This window comes from Juglans regia, chromosome 2 (genome assembly GCF_001411555.2).
Source record: "Juglans regia cultivar Chandler chromosome 2, Walnut 2.0, whole genome shotgun sequence".
NCBI lineage: Eukaryota > Viridiplantae > Streptophyta > Magnoliopsida > Fagales > Juglandaceae > Juglans > Juglans regia.
Window position 1 is genome coordinate 3870287 of NC_049902.1, and position 15046 is coordinate 3885332.

Sequence of the window (15046 nt, forward strand, 5' to 3'; positions counted from 1 at the left end):
ATATTGCGTATTTTTTGTACTTTACTTTCAGACTTGGATGGAAGATGCCAAGGTCTGGCATAAGGTCTGATTTCTAAACGAGGAGAATCTCAATCACCCGGTCTCCTTATTATATATATATATATATATATATTATATATATATATATATATAAAGAATTACTTATTAAAATATATATATATATATATATTTATATAAAGAATTAAGAATTGGATGGAGGGTAGATGGTGTCAAACGTGAGAGTTTTAAATATGCAAAATGTTCATTTTTTAATTTTTTTTTATTGGTTTGTAAATCTTTTCCCTGAGCGTAGAGTTACTCTGATTTTGGTAGCAATTGAAAGTTGGGCTTTTTCCTGGAGAAATTGGGCTTACATTATTTATCAACAGGGACGATTATGTCTTGGGCTTTAATTGCCCGAAATCAAAGCTTTTAGCCTTTTGCCTCTTCTTTATTGAGCGAACGAGAACCCGGAGACTAGCGCGCGCGAAAAAAGATTTCAGTTTGGCTTTGTATTGTTCCCAATGTTCAATTTTCTCGTGGGAATTTCTTCAATCATCTTCAGCTTCAAGGCCAACGTCTATTTCGAAATCATCAGCGCCGAAACCCTAATCACTTTCAGAGAATTTGGTTCATCCTTTTTCGAAACCAGTACTTCCCGCCAAACAAGATCAGGTCCATCTCAGTGTCTACAATCTTCTCCATAGGAACCAGGTCTCTCTCTCTCTCTCTCTCTCTCTCCCTCCAGGTAAGGAAATATATATATTTTTATATAGGTACCAAGAAAAGTTCGAAGAATTATTTCTTTTCGGGTTTTTGCAGAAAGTTTGAAGAATCTTACTGATGTTTCACCGTAACAACTCAATCAGAAACATTAACATCGTTGATCGGAAGTGGTGCGGGGCTTCCGGGATTTATTTTAGCTACTGCTTCCCAGGCGAATCAATTTGTTGCTTTTTTTTTTTTTTTTTTAAATTTAATTTTGTGCTGCATTGATGCGGCTTATTGTTAATTTTTTTTGAAATTTATGTTCTAAATTCATTTTCTGGTTTTTTTTTTTTGTTGGTGGGTCTGGTATCAAATCTTGGACGGTAGATTGGAAAATAACGCTATTAGAGTCTATGAACAAGCACTGAGTTTTATTGGAGTATGTGATAGCTCTTGCTGGCCAATCTAATGACTAAATTGTACAAGGAATTAATATTGTCTCCCTCTTCCTTCTTGTACGATATTTTCACATTTGCAGGTATACGAGTGTGTTTCCATTTGAATGTTACTTTCCTTAATTCCTGTGTATGTAAACTCTCTCCCCCTTTGAGACTATGTAAAATATGTTTCCTTGTAGGATTTCTGAGGAAGAGCTGAAGCAAGTTTAATGATTTGAAATAGAATTTCTGTATAGAATATGAACCATGGGTTATGGCATAGTGGGGTCGTGTTCCTAATTGGAGTGGGTACTATCCATGTTATTGTTTATGGTTGCAGAAACGGGAATCTTACGTAATCTTGAAATACACCCTATCTTGGTTTTTTCTATGTTTTTGTGAGACTCTAAATGGTTAATTTCCGCTAAAGTTGCTCATTCTGGGTTCTTCATTTTCAGCTGAATACTATCTTCCTCTAGTTTGTGCTAGTGGTCTGTTTGTGGTTGCAGAGGGTCATGATCCTCAGGTATGTATCTGCTATCCACTTCTGGAAGTTCAACTACGTTATCATTGCCTTTCACTGAACATTAATATTGATGGAGATTGTTGGCAGCAGCAAAAGAGTATACAAGAGATGGCCAAAGGGCCTTGATCCTAACGCCCTAATTGTTAGGGGCCAGATGAAGATGTTGAGCTGTTTAGGAAGGTTTGTTCTAGTCTCTTAATTTATTTATTTATTCCTTATGGATAGTGTATACATAATAAAAATTGTCAATGTTTTTGGAGGATCGATCAACTAAACAGTGGGTGGGTTTGAAGGGTTGCCTTGACGAGGTTCAACATCATAAAAAATAAATGCATGGACATGAAGATTGTGGAGGGAGAAGAGTGGTGAGCATGATTAATTTTAATGACTAGGATTAAGAATGTTGAAGTTGCAATTGTTTTTCTTCAAAGAACATATTGATTTAGGGATTGCACAGGCAAAAAGGGAAAATATTCATGATGAGCATGATACGCTGTGCCATTTTGTTTTACTAAATAAACCACAATACTGCCCTACATGAATTTGATGACATAGCCCTGACATTAAGGCCAAGTTTTCCCATGCTTTGAGAACGTTGTAGCATCAAGTGTAAGCTTCTTATTATATGTTCGAGGGTTTTACTACCTGTATGGAGAATGTTTATAAAACATTCTTGTGAATCTGCCTCATTGTCCCTGGTTTGAATTCTGACCTTTGCAAGTTCTAGGCTATCCCCTATATCAATTGGTCTTTGTTTTTGGCTGTTAACTTCAATGGTCACTTGTTGACTTGGTTGGATGGTTCCTTGGCATAAACCTGCCCTAGAGAAATTGCCACTTCTCAATTTAGCTTGTAAACCCACCCGTGGGTAGTACAAGTGGTAAGGGTGAACTAGTGAGCATGAGCCCCATGTCACAGGTTTGATTTTATGTGGAATCAAACTGCGATTTAATTGGGAAGCTATGGCGGTGGGTTGCTGTGCTAGTCTCCCCGGGGGTTTAGGTTCCATGGGTGAGTCCTAAGGACTCTGCCGTGGGGTGGTTCCCCTGTCATCAAAAAGAAAATTTAGCTTATAATCTTTGAATATTGAAATAACTTAGTATTAATCAGTCGATATGCGGCTGTATTGAACTGATATTAATGTTCTTTATGGAATGAGTGCCAGTGGAGCCATGCAGCCCATATGGACTGTGGACTTTGTTATCCAGGGATGCCGGCGAAAGCACAACTGTAAATAATTCAGATTCCCATTCTGCTGTTGAAATTGTACTTCTTGCAAGCACAGATAATTATATTTAGCATACTTATAAAAAATTATATTTAGCAAAGAACAAAAGCAAGCAAAATACATTTTGATCCACCAGAGTGACCTATTGTGTGCTTGATGTTCATTCTTTGTTCATTTATGTTTTTAGTTGCTTTTATTCCAGCTGGGGGAGGTGCCTTTCGAGATGTGAAATTTAAATAAAGCTGAGATGGTAAATTATTGAGTTATTTTTTGGTGGTTGTGGAGTAATCAGTGGGGACCCTGTATGTTTAATGATAGGTCAATTTTTTAAATTATATTTCGAGTGATCCCACATTGTAAGGGGAAAAAAAAGGATGGCCAAAGCCATAGAAGAAAGTTTCATCATGAATAATAGAGAATAAAGATGCTTGCTTTTCTGGAATTGTTTGAGAAGTATTTGCTGTCAGCAGCAATGCAGTTCTGGAAATATATAGATGTTATCACAACATATTTAGTGATGACTTTTATTAGGCGAAAAGTGATGTGTGTTAGGGATAAAAGAACCTATTATCATCATGGATTAATCTTTTGACTAATTGGGTAATTTACTGTATTTTAGGTCAACATGATGGCACTCTGAATATTTAAGTTGTGGCAGGGGATACAGTTAAGATTACATATGCCTGATGGTATACTCGCCCAGTGTTCAGAGCTTCATAAGTATAAGCTAGCAGAGAAGTGGTAAGCTAACTTCTTAATTCTTTATTTACTCTTACCTGTGTTGATAAATCTCTGCTAGCTAAGTCATGTTATATACATTTATCATTTCATATGACAAAGTTCATTGTATAATGTAATTTTTGCCCATTTCTGTTTTACTTTAACTTTGGACTTTAACATACAGCTTTATTTCAGATCATTAGATGTATAAACCTCTTAGTTACTTTTACATCAATCCCAGAATCTCTCTCTCTCTCTCTCTCTCTCTCTCACACATCATGCTTAAAGGCACATATTAGTTTTGTGATCCGCCTTTACCCAACATAGTCCCCCAGATTCTTTTATTTGGATTATTTACCAATATTGAATTCAACGAGAAAAACATGATCACTTTTTCAAAATAATTAGGTTGAAAGTAGTGATTAAAATAATTCTGCAATCACTCCAGATCAGACACATGGACAATATATTATCCTAGTTTGGGGATCTAGGTCAAAATAATTATGTTATATTTTTCGATGGTCATCTCTTGAGAGAGGTGGATCTTTGAAAATAACAGAAAAAATATATGGAAAGAAAAAGAAATTAGGTTAAAATAGCTTGGGAACAATGACTGTTACGTACCTAACTTCCCCTACATATGCAATTAGTACTCATTTCAATTATAAACTATCAGCGAAGGTGAAGATTTTTAGGCAGATCTAAAAATATTAGGCTGCCACATATTGAATCCTGCCGAAAGTATTCATTTATTAATGTAAGTTCCAATACTTTTTAGCATTTTATATATATATAAAATCTTACTGATCTGGGTTTGTCCTTTATATAATCCTCTCTCATGGGCCCCCATAAACTTCAATTATTACCATAGTTCCCCCTTTTTTTTTCTTTTTTTAATGTCGTCTGATTTATTTACTCTTTCCTTTTCTTTTTCTTTTTCTTCCTTTATTCTATTGGGTTCTCTTTCTTCCTTGCCTACAAATCCTTGGACAAGTCACTTCAGTTGAATGGCATGCCCATTTCTTTTTGTTACGAATATCTGAATATAGAATGAAAAAAAAAAAAAAGAAATGTTGATCTTTCACAATTTATTTACCATCTTCAATCATACATGATGTGATATATTTTAAGTGCATGGTTTCATATTAAATAGTGACATGAGTTACTTAAAATGTATGATGTCAACAAGTGCGGTTAAAGACTTAAATTAAAGAATTACATCAATATTGTTAAAAAAAAAAAAAATAGATACAGTTAACATAACTTTAATATCTGACTGTTTAAACGAACGTAGTTCATACAAGTACAAATCATGGTTATGTACCTTTTCTCCGTAGATACGTGAATTCACCCGCTAAAAACATGAGTACAAACGTATTATTTATTGTCCCAAGGTTATAGAATAGCAATTACCAAACACTATATAAATTTCTTACTAGAGGGACTAACCAAATGTCAATTAAATATAAATTTTGACTAATTTTTTTCAAAATTAACTACATTGGGCTAGCCAAATCACTTCAACTCAAGTTATGAGGTATGGTAAATGAAAAATCAGAATTATATATATTTGGTGAGTTACTGTTCACCAACCAAAAAAATATTTTATTAAAAAGTATTCTCACTTTTCTTACTTTCACGTCTCCTCTTTTCCTTCATTTCATTTCTTTTCCTTTCTTCTTTATGTTAAATAAAATTATTAATTAATATATAGAGTATATTTGTAAAATATAAAAAAAATATATCAAAATATATAATATTATATTATTATTTTGATTTTGGAATGGTTAGTCCAATGTGGATTAACATTTTCAAAGGTTTTGGCAAAAGCCAAATTAACTTCAAGTTTTAGTCAAAATTTAGACTTGGCATTGTTAATGTTCTAATGTATCGATCAAAGTATATATTATAACTATCCAGATTTTGAACTGTGTTTAATTAGGCCATTTTATAAACTAAACTTAATCATAAATACTGATTAAAATTAATACACTATACTTCATGTGCATGGTTAGATCGTAAAATACTAATCCTAATATTTTTTAACCTTTAAGCAAAATCTTCTTGTGGTTACATTCGAACTATATTTCTCTTATGGCGTTTTACTACAGCTTTAACAATAAAGAAATTAAATTAATTGAGTGATAGAGTGGGACTGTGGGAGAAAACATAACAATATTAACTGATATAGCATTTCTAGTACTAGCTAGGAGGCCGTGATGTGTAGCCAAAAGTCCATATCTGCTTATTCTTGTTGTTGTTATTGTTGTTGTTGTTGTTGCAGCACTATAAGGGGAATCACTTTTCCCAACGAATCATTTTCGTTGGGAAAAATTATAAAATCGCTGCCTATCATCTTTTCCAGCGATTTATAAATCGCTGGACGTTCGCTGGTATTAAACCTCCACTTTTGATCTACTCCAACGGAAGCCAAAAATCACTGGGACATGATTTTCTTTACTGGCGATTTTTATTCGCCGGTAAAAGGACATTTTATCGCCGCAATTGCAAGATATGATTCAATTGTTAATCATTGGGAAAAATTAATTCCAGCGATTTAATACTGTCGCTAAAAGAAGAAAAATCGCCGGAAATAAGCTTCAGTAGCGATTTTTTGAAATCGCTGCTATTGACTAAAATGTTTTGAAATAACAATTGTGGCGATAAAAATGTGTCGGTATAGATCAATCTCAGCGATTTAAAAATCACTGTAATTGAGTTACTGGTTTTGGAACTCAATTGCAGCGATCATAATATCGTTGGTATTGATCTATACTGGCACATTTTTATCGCCGCAATTGTTATTCCAAAATATTTTAGTCAACAGTAGTGATTTCAAAAAATTGCGGTTGAAGCTTATTTGCGGCGAATAATATTCGCCACAAATACCCTAAAATGCCGGAATAACTTTGCGATATATAATCGCCACAAAAAACTTTAGTGGGAAAAAAATATTTGGGGCAAATTTTAATCGCCAGAAAAGATATTTCATAAAATAAAATAAAAATTCCACAGGATTAATTCTGATGAATTAATTCGAAGCCACAGTCGGCTTCAAAGTCTGCAAAACGAAGTATTCAACAACTTTAGAAGGTGATATTAAAGCAGCAGCGCTTTCACCATTAATAAAAGCAGGGAGTGTAATACATGAATATACACATCTCCAACACATATACACATCTAAACTTATAGGGACCTTAAGGTAGCTGATCATATGTAACTTAAATTCAAGGGCAACACAACCAGCTTGTACTAAACTAATACATGGAGTAGTATATATCTTTGTTGTAGACAGCTTCTCAAATCTTCAAGATGTTGCACAGGCAAAAGCATAGATGGGGGTGATTGAGTTGTACGTACAGGCAATCTGGTCCAACACATTCATGCCAATGTCATCAATTCTGAGTAACAATAAATGGCGAAGTCATCATAGTCTAGTAACCAAGGTTTCCTATCTAATATTGTTACTATAACAGTTAAATAAAAGCCATAACTCTTGGATAAAAGAAAAGGCCATAACTGTTAATGTTGTAGTCTTATTTATGCTTTATTGACGCTATTAGATTTCAACTATAGATGAATAATTGAAAACATTTATTCTTTTCACACACCTTAATTTACCCTCATAATATTTATGCACATGCTTCTGCTAAATACAAAATAAAGGATATGCATTATACTTTCTATTGACCATCTGCAACTAAGGTAGATAAAAAAAAATCAGCAGGATATATAACTCAAACAATTTAGTCCATTGACAGATAATATCATACTTCATCATACTCCCTAATTACATCAGAACATAACCTCTCCCTATTATTCTTATCAACATGTATCAATTTGCCTTTATGAAAATAAAAAAGCCATTGTTTGGTAGCCATGCACACTGTGAACATTTCTGAATTGCACAAAATCAAAAAACTGGATATATGAATACTAGCATGCAATTAACTTTTGTCCACATTGAACCGCATATTACAAATTTTTTATGGAAAACACCAACTCTAACTACAAGTCTTGCTAAGTATAAACCACAACCATCATATATTTATATAAGAGAGACACACAAACATTTAAACCATAATTTGATCTAAATTTCTGGAAATACTAAGTCATATATATATATATATATATGTGTGTGTGTGTGTGTGTGTAGTTAAAATATAATTTCAGAAACTTCTTTCATTGAGAACATCTTATCATACCCAACAAATGAAAGCTATTATTAATAGAGAAAAGCAACTTCTCATATGGTCAAAATAACTACAATCAACTAATCAATTATATTATGAAATGAAAAGTTTTCCTCTTCTTAGGTAGATAAGGCTATTTTGGAAAATAATGAGCATTCAAGATAATCAAGCTTTTTGGATATTAAATTTATATTGAATACGTTACCTCAATAGGCAAGGTACTTGGTGTGTTGCCTAAAACTCAGCTCTTGATTTAAATGAACTAGCCTTCTTAACTCCGACAACCCCACAATTGACCATTGCATGCTATATTGGACCATTGCATGCTATGCTCATTGTCAATTGACATCACACAGTCACACTTTCTTTTATGATAGCTTCAAATCTGCATGGCTTGGACCAAATCATTGTATAAAATCAACAAAATTCAACCAAATCAGTGTATAAGAGCAACAAAATTCAACCAAATCAGTGTATAACATCAACAAAATTAACCAAATCAGTGTATAAGAGCAACAAAATTCAACTAAATCAGTGCATGTATAACAGCAACAAAATTCAACCAAATCAGTGTATAACATCAAAAAAATTAACCAAATCAGTGTATGCATAACAACAACAAAATTAAACAAATCAGTATATAACTTTCAATGAGGAAACTAGGGATCCTTACAAGGCTCGCTGAGAGATCCAAAGGACTTGGTGAGAGAGAGAGAGAGAGAGAGAGAGAGAGGCTCGAAGGGGGTGAGGGAGATGGAGCTGCAGTTTTCTAGGGTTTCGGGGATTGAAGGGACTGGGTGGGGGGAATTCGCAGAGAAGGAAGAGTGAGGGTAGGGGGCTTCGGGCTTCAAAGAGAAGGGAGAGTGAGGGTGGGGGGCTTCGGGCTTCGTCTGGGTGAGTGAAGATTGAGGGCTTCGGTGGTCTTCGTTTAGGAGGGGCTGCGCAGAGCAAGGAAAGTGGTTGGGGTTCGGTCTTCGTCTAGGTGAGTGAGGATTGAAGGCCTCTGTGGTCTTCGTCTGGGAGAGGCTGCGCAGAGAAGGGAGAGTTTTGTTGGTCTTCATTTGCGTCTGGGAGGGGCTGCGCAGAGAAGGGATGGCTTCGATTTCGTCTGGGAGGTACTTGTACTTGTGAGTGAGGATTGAGGAGTGGCTATCGAGGTGAGGTGGCGATGGCGTGGTGGGGTCACTGGAGACTGGTTGTGCGCGGTGGCATGGGTTGAGGGAGAAGAGGGATTGGGAAGGCAGAGCGGGAGAGGGAAAGAAATGAGGGGAAATGGTAAGGCGGGTTGTTTAAATTTAATTTCACTTTTCCGGCGATTTTGATTTGTCGCTAATAGTATATAATTTACTAGATATGCTCTTGCGGCGAAAATACGATGAATATTTTCGCCGCAAATAGTATCTGTTGTTCAATTTGCGACGATATTAAAATCGCTGCAAAAAGTAAGAGTAATTTCTTTTCCATCAGCTGAAAAAATCGAGAAGAAAAGCAAGCGGCGACTTAGAAATCGTTGGAAATAACGTTTATTAGTGGTATTTTTGTTGCAACGATATTAAAATCGTTGGGAAAGGCCTAAATTATCTAGAAGACTATTTCTAGCGTTTTTTATTCGCCGCAAAACTAGCTATTATGGCGATTTTCCCATTCGCCACAATTAAAATATAGCTACAGTTTCTAATATTATTTGCGGCGATATTTTTATCGCTGCAAAATGTCAAATAATCACTGCAAATTAGTGAACAGTAATTGCAACATCAGATTTTCGTATACATTGTTTTAGATTTTAGTGACGACAAGAAAATCGCCGCAAATAAAGATTAATTGCAGCGATTTTTTTGGCGACAATAGTAAAATCGCTGGAAAATGCGTTATTTCTTGTAGTGTTGTTGTTGTTGTTTTTTTTTTTTATTTTTTAATTTTCAACCTTCAACTCAAACATCTTTCAATCTCAAAAAGAATTTTTTATTTCAACTTTTCATTTAGGTATTGTTTGGATTCAAAAAGCATCTCAACTCATCTCATGAAAAATTACAATTTTTCAATTTTTCAAACAAAATATAATAAATAATAATAAATAATTCAATTTTTTCAAATCTTAAAATAAAAAATAATATTTTAACAATATTTTATTTAACTTTCATCGCATCTCATCTCAATTGACTATCCAAATCTCCCCTTAATCATTTTTCTAGATTTAGTGAAAAATATAAAATATAAAAACTAAAAATAACTTTTATAAAAACCAAACAAAAACTATTATAAGAAGATTATATTTAAACAACTTTTAATCAACACTGCATATCTACTTGTCTACTTTCACAAATTCTGATACAAAATATCTTTCAAAAAGATTTATTCAACTTTCCCAAACTACTTTCGCAAGATCTAAAAAAGAATACATCTAAAACAAAACTTTAAAAAAGTTTCAAATATTCTCAAAATATCTCTTAACCAAATATATCTATATCTCAACACCTGAATTGACTACATGATCACCACGAGAATCACGTTAAACTTTAAGTAGCTTTCGTGTGCTAGAGGCCGTAAACTTTGATTTTTTTTGTTTTGTTTTGTTTTACATAAGAGTAATACTAGATACGGGCACTCCTTGATTAAACACCAAATATTGGATGGAGTAATGAGCAACTGTAATCATGTCACGAAAATTATAAAATGTCGGAAATGATAAACAATTGGTTAAAAAACTTGTTGCAACTGATTAGAAAAAGAAAACAGTATCAAATATGAGAAATGAAAGTTGTAGTCATAAGTGTGCAAGTACCGTATAATTACTTTAAAAAATTAAATATATATGAGATTCATATAAAAAATTAATTTTTTAATAATAAATTCTATTTTTTTTAAATAACTATACGATATTTATATACTCTATAACTATATGTATCATTACCCATCAAATATCTAAGCATCATAGTTTAGTGGGGTGGGGGGTTGTTTTCTTGCACATCATTATTAGTTGATAAGCACCCAAGGAAAGACTGTCTAAGAAGATATGGATCGAAATATCTCATTGGTGATCATCATTAATTACCTTCAAACCTTTCCTGTACAGCAGTTTAATAATACAATATTCCAATGAGAAAACAGATTGAAACAAAAATGAAAAAAATTGTTATAGTCATAAAAAAAAAAATTTATAAAAATAAACTCACAAATTGATATAATTTTATGTGATATGTTAGATATATTTTATGATAAAAATAATTTTATAATCTGACGTATCATATCAAGTCATATCAGTTTGTGAATTTTTTTTTGTAGAATTTTTTTTACCTAAATTATTAAAAAAAAAAAAGACAAAAAAAAAATGGAGAAAAAGAAAAAAAGAAAGGAAGTACACGCCCTCACTTTGGAGGTACTTTGGATTGGCTACGGATCAATACCGTTAGAAGGAGGATTCGTCTTCTATGAATCATCATCATCAATAGGAATTGGGAACTAAAACCTGCCAAACCTTAATGTCGCAGTCCAAACCACCGCTGTAAAGGAGGTAAGCTTTTTCAGCTGTTTCGCAACGATGATGATCCGTTGCTGCAGTCAAGCACTTGACTGGACCTCTGTGCCCTTCCAAAACTGCCAGACAACTGTAGTTTCTGTCGAAACCTCTCCAAATCCTAACAGTTCTGTCTGCTGAGCCACTGCAAACCAAATCAGACACAACAGCCAAGCATAATATGGAGTTTGTGTGGCCTCTAAGCTCGCCCAACACCTCCATGCTGCCGCCATTACTGCTCTTTTCCCATACCACTATGGATCTGTCGCATGCACCGGAGTACAACACAGACCCATCACTGCTCAGAGCCAATGCATTTATCCCCGAGTTGTGTTTCTCCAGTGTTGCAACTAGACAGTGCTTGATCTTCTGATCTCCTGGGTTTTTCTTCCACACCTTGATTTTCTTGTCCGCCGAGCCAGTATAAGCATGTCCATCGTTAGATAATGCCAGAGCGTTTATGGCATCATCATGTGCGTTTGTCAGGGATTCTAAGCATTTGAAGTCCTTTGTTCGCCAAATTTTCAGCGTCCGATCCCATGAAACGGAGTAGAGAAGGGATTCATCCTCTGATAAAGCAAGTGCAGACACAGCATCAACGTGATGAACCCAGGTGCATTTTTTGTGCCTTCGTATCTGAACCTGGTTCTTGGGCATCAGGATCTTAAACGCACGGTCACCAAGTGTTGGAAGCGTGGCTAAATGCGTGTACTTCTGGTGATGATCAGGTTCATGGCTATCGATTCTCCATACCCGAATTTTATGATCTTGATGAGCACTAAAGATTTTGTCGGCCTGAACCACCAGGGACTTCACTGCACCCTTCCCAGCAGCTACCAGGTTGTTAAATATCGGACTTTCATGATCAGATTCATCAGAGAGTAAAGGGTTTTGTTTCCAGCAACGGATTTCTCTGTCGGAAGAGCCGGTATAGAGGAATTCTCCGGCAAGGGTGAGAGAGGATATGTATGAGTTATGGCCTTTGAGAGTGGTTAGACAGTGGTGGTGGGTGTTGGAAATCAGATATTGTTGTTGCTGTTGGGATTGTGAGGAGGAGAGGGAAGGAACTGATTGGAGGTTTTGTTGGGAAAGAAGGGACTTCAACTCGGATTCATGGTGGTTAGACTCGGATGGAGACTCATTCCTCGAGTTAGAATTAGATTGTGGGCATGCCATAACTCCCATGTCAGAGACAGAAAAGAAGGAAGGGAGGTGAGCTAAAATATATAGATCTAGATAATGGAATTTTGGGGGAGAAGGTTTAGAACACTACTTTTTGTCTGTACTTTTTATGTACACCTCCTGATCTCAGATCGTTAATATCATGAAAGATATTATATTTTAATTTAACTTTCATATCAGCTAATGCTAATTACTGTTTTTGGATCGGTAAATTCTTATGTCCACTATCTAATCAGTGCGTGGAGAATAAGAATTGGCCCAGCCAAGTGATGACTGATGAGCTGTTGAGAAGGCCAGGCATCAACCTTCGTTCATAATGCATATGCATACAAATAGAGAAATGATGCAGCCACTGAAAAAGTTTCCAGTTTTTTTTTTTAATTTTTTAATTTAATTTTATTTAATCATTAAGGAAGTTTTATTTTATAATTTTATATTTTTTTAATTTTTAAAATTGTTTAAAAATATTTAAAAAATAGAAACAAAAATAAAACTTTTTTTACACTTGATCTCGATTGGTACAAAAAAGGTGTAGGATTTTCGGTGTCCCTAGCACTTCTCATACAAATATGAGTAATAATGCTATATATAGTCGTGGAATGTATAAGTATCGTGCGGTCATTTTAAAAAAGAGTGAATCCACTATTAAAAAATTATTATTTTTTTATGTAGATTTCGTATTTATTCATTTTTTTTTAAATAATTGTACGACGTTTGCATACTCATGACTACAACTATCATTTCTCTACAAATATATATATATATATATTTCTTGGTAAGTAAGCAGAGGGCATTCGTTTTATAATATTGCATGTATGTATATATTGTCCCACACTCTCTCAAACGTGGAGACAGTGGCATCTGATGAAATTAATACAAAAAATAAAAGAAAAAATCAAGATTTCAGAGACACACACACACACATATATATATATATATGAGAAATGATATTTGTAGTCGTGAGTGTGCAAACGTCGTGCAGTCGCTTTAAAAAAAGTGAATAAATATGAGACTTACATAAAAATAAATTAATTTTTTAATAGTGGATCTCACTCTTTTTCAAAGCGACTGCACGACGTTTGCGCATTCCACGACTGTATATAGCATTACTCTTTTTCATTTTTTTTTATATCACACTCATCACCTTCGACCTCCCTCTCTCATCAAGCTCTCTCTCTTCGTCCCCTCTCTCTCTCCTCAAGCTCTCTCTCTCCTAATCAAGCTCTCTCTCTTCGACCTCTTTGTCTTTTTGACCCCTCTCTCCCTCTCCTCAAGTTCTCTCTCATATAGGGATTGAAGCAAGAACCAGCTCACTTGTTAGTGAATCTGATTTGTTATATAAGATGTAAGATGTGAAATAATAAATAGTAACTGATTAGAAGATTTATTCATATATATATATATATATATATATATGTGTGTGTGTCTATGTATTATTCAATATATGCCATGAAAGAGTTATATATTGAAACGTGAAGATATATATCCCATCTGATGAGCTAGCTAGGTAGCTAGTACTGTACTTTCCATGAAGTGGAGGACAACAATTCCATGCATGCTCCTTATCTTTGAGTATGCATGTCCCATATAAATATATATATATATATATATATATATGCACTAATGTTTTTTACTTCATCAACATATATATTTATGATATCCTTTTTGTACGTAAGATCTGGGTGGTGTACTGTTAGGCTAGGGTACCCTTACTAACCAACCGGCCAGCCAAGAAAAAAATAAATAAAGAAATGGATTATCGATCATATATACTCAAATAATGATCTATATATGTTTTTTTGTACATGCATCTGTCTCAAAATAAATAAAAAAAAAAAAAAACTTATCTCATGCCCTAATTAATTGGCCTTTTCTGCACCATAAAATGCATGACTTGCTTTCGCTATTAATTAGTTATACAAATTGATATAATATTTTTGCAGACTGATCATATAGATATCATTATTGACATTTATAACATACGGAATATTAATGACATGTTCATATATATATATATATATATATATATATATATACACCATTCGCAATTTGATGGCTTTCGAAAGTGTTGTACAACCAACCATTCCACGCTTTGATTGTCACTATGACCATTGGAGCATGCTTATGGAGAACTTCTTGAGATCCAAAGAATATTGGACGGTTGTTGTTTCTGGAGTAGCAGAACCAGCAGAAGGTGCTATGCAAACAGATGTGCAACAGACGAAGCTTGAAGAGATGAAGTTGAAGGATCTTAAAGCAAATAATTATCTCTTCCAAGCTATTGATCGCTCAATCTTGGAAACCATTCTTTGTAAGGACACCGCCAAGCATATTTGGGATTTTATGAAGAAGTATCAAGGTATAACAAGGGCTAAGAGGCAGCAACTTCAAGCACTTCGTTCGAAGTTCGAAATGCTTCGAATGGAATCAGGAGAGTCAGTTACAGACTATTTTTCAAGATTGATGGCAATCGTTAACAAGATGCGAATCCATGGCGACAAGACAGAGGATGTTTCCATTGTTGAGAAGATTCTTTGA

At 34.3% G+C, this 15046-nt stretch overlaps 2 protein-coding genes and 1 long non-coding RNA gene across 7 annotated transcripts; 2 read left to right on the plus strand and 1 right to left on the minus strand.

Moving 5' to 3' along the window:
* Window positions 1-396: 396 nt before the first annotated feature.
* Window positions 397-3848, plus strand: LOC108999106. 5 transcript variants are annotated; one of them, XR_004798615.1, is made up of 3 exons: window positions 397-1500; window positions 1604-1671; window positions 1759-3848. It is a non-coding gene; the product is annotated as an uncharacterized LOC108999106 (long non-coding RNA). The 5 variants fall into 5 exon arrangements; XR_004798613.1 differs by having other exon boundaries at window positions 1762-3848; XR_004798614.1 differs by having other exon boundaries at window positions 397-714; window positions 823-1671; window positions 1762-3848.
* Window positions 3849-11159: 7311 nt separating this feature from the next.
* LOC108999151 (protein JINGUBANG-like) lies at window positions 11160-12543 on the minus strand. Its single transcript, XM_018975947.2, has one exon. The coding sequence runs from the start codon at window positions 12509-12511 to the stop codon at window positions 11255-11257; it is 1257 nt and encodes a 418-aa protein (XP_018831492.1). The 5' UTR covers window positions 12512-12543; the 3' UTR covers window positions 11160-11254.
* A 2017-nt stretch (window positions 12544-14560) lies between these two features.
* LOC108999121 lies at window positions 14561-15046 on the plus strand. Its single transcript, XM_018975919.1, has one exon. It carries the CDS (start codon window positions 14561-14563, stop codon window positions 15044-15046), a length of 486 nt encoding a protein of 161 aa, XP_018831464.1.

Excerpts from the sequence above, each read along its gene's own strand:
- LOC108999151 (XM_018975947.2), bottom strand. The coding sequence starts at position 12,511 with ATGGGAGTTATGGCATGCCCACAATCTAATTCTAACTCGAGGAATGAG.
- LOC108999121 (XM_018975919.1), top strand. The coding sequence starts at position 14,561 with ATGGCTTTCGAAAGTGTTGTACAACCAACCATTCCACGCTTTGATTGT.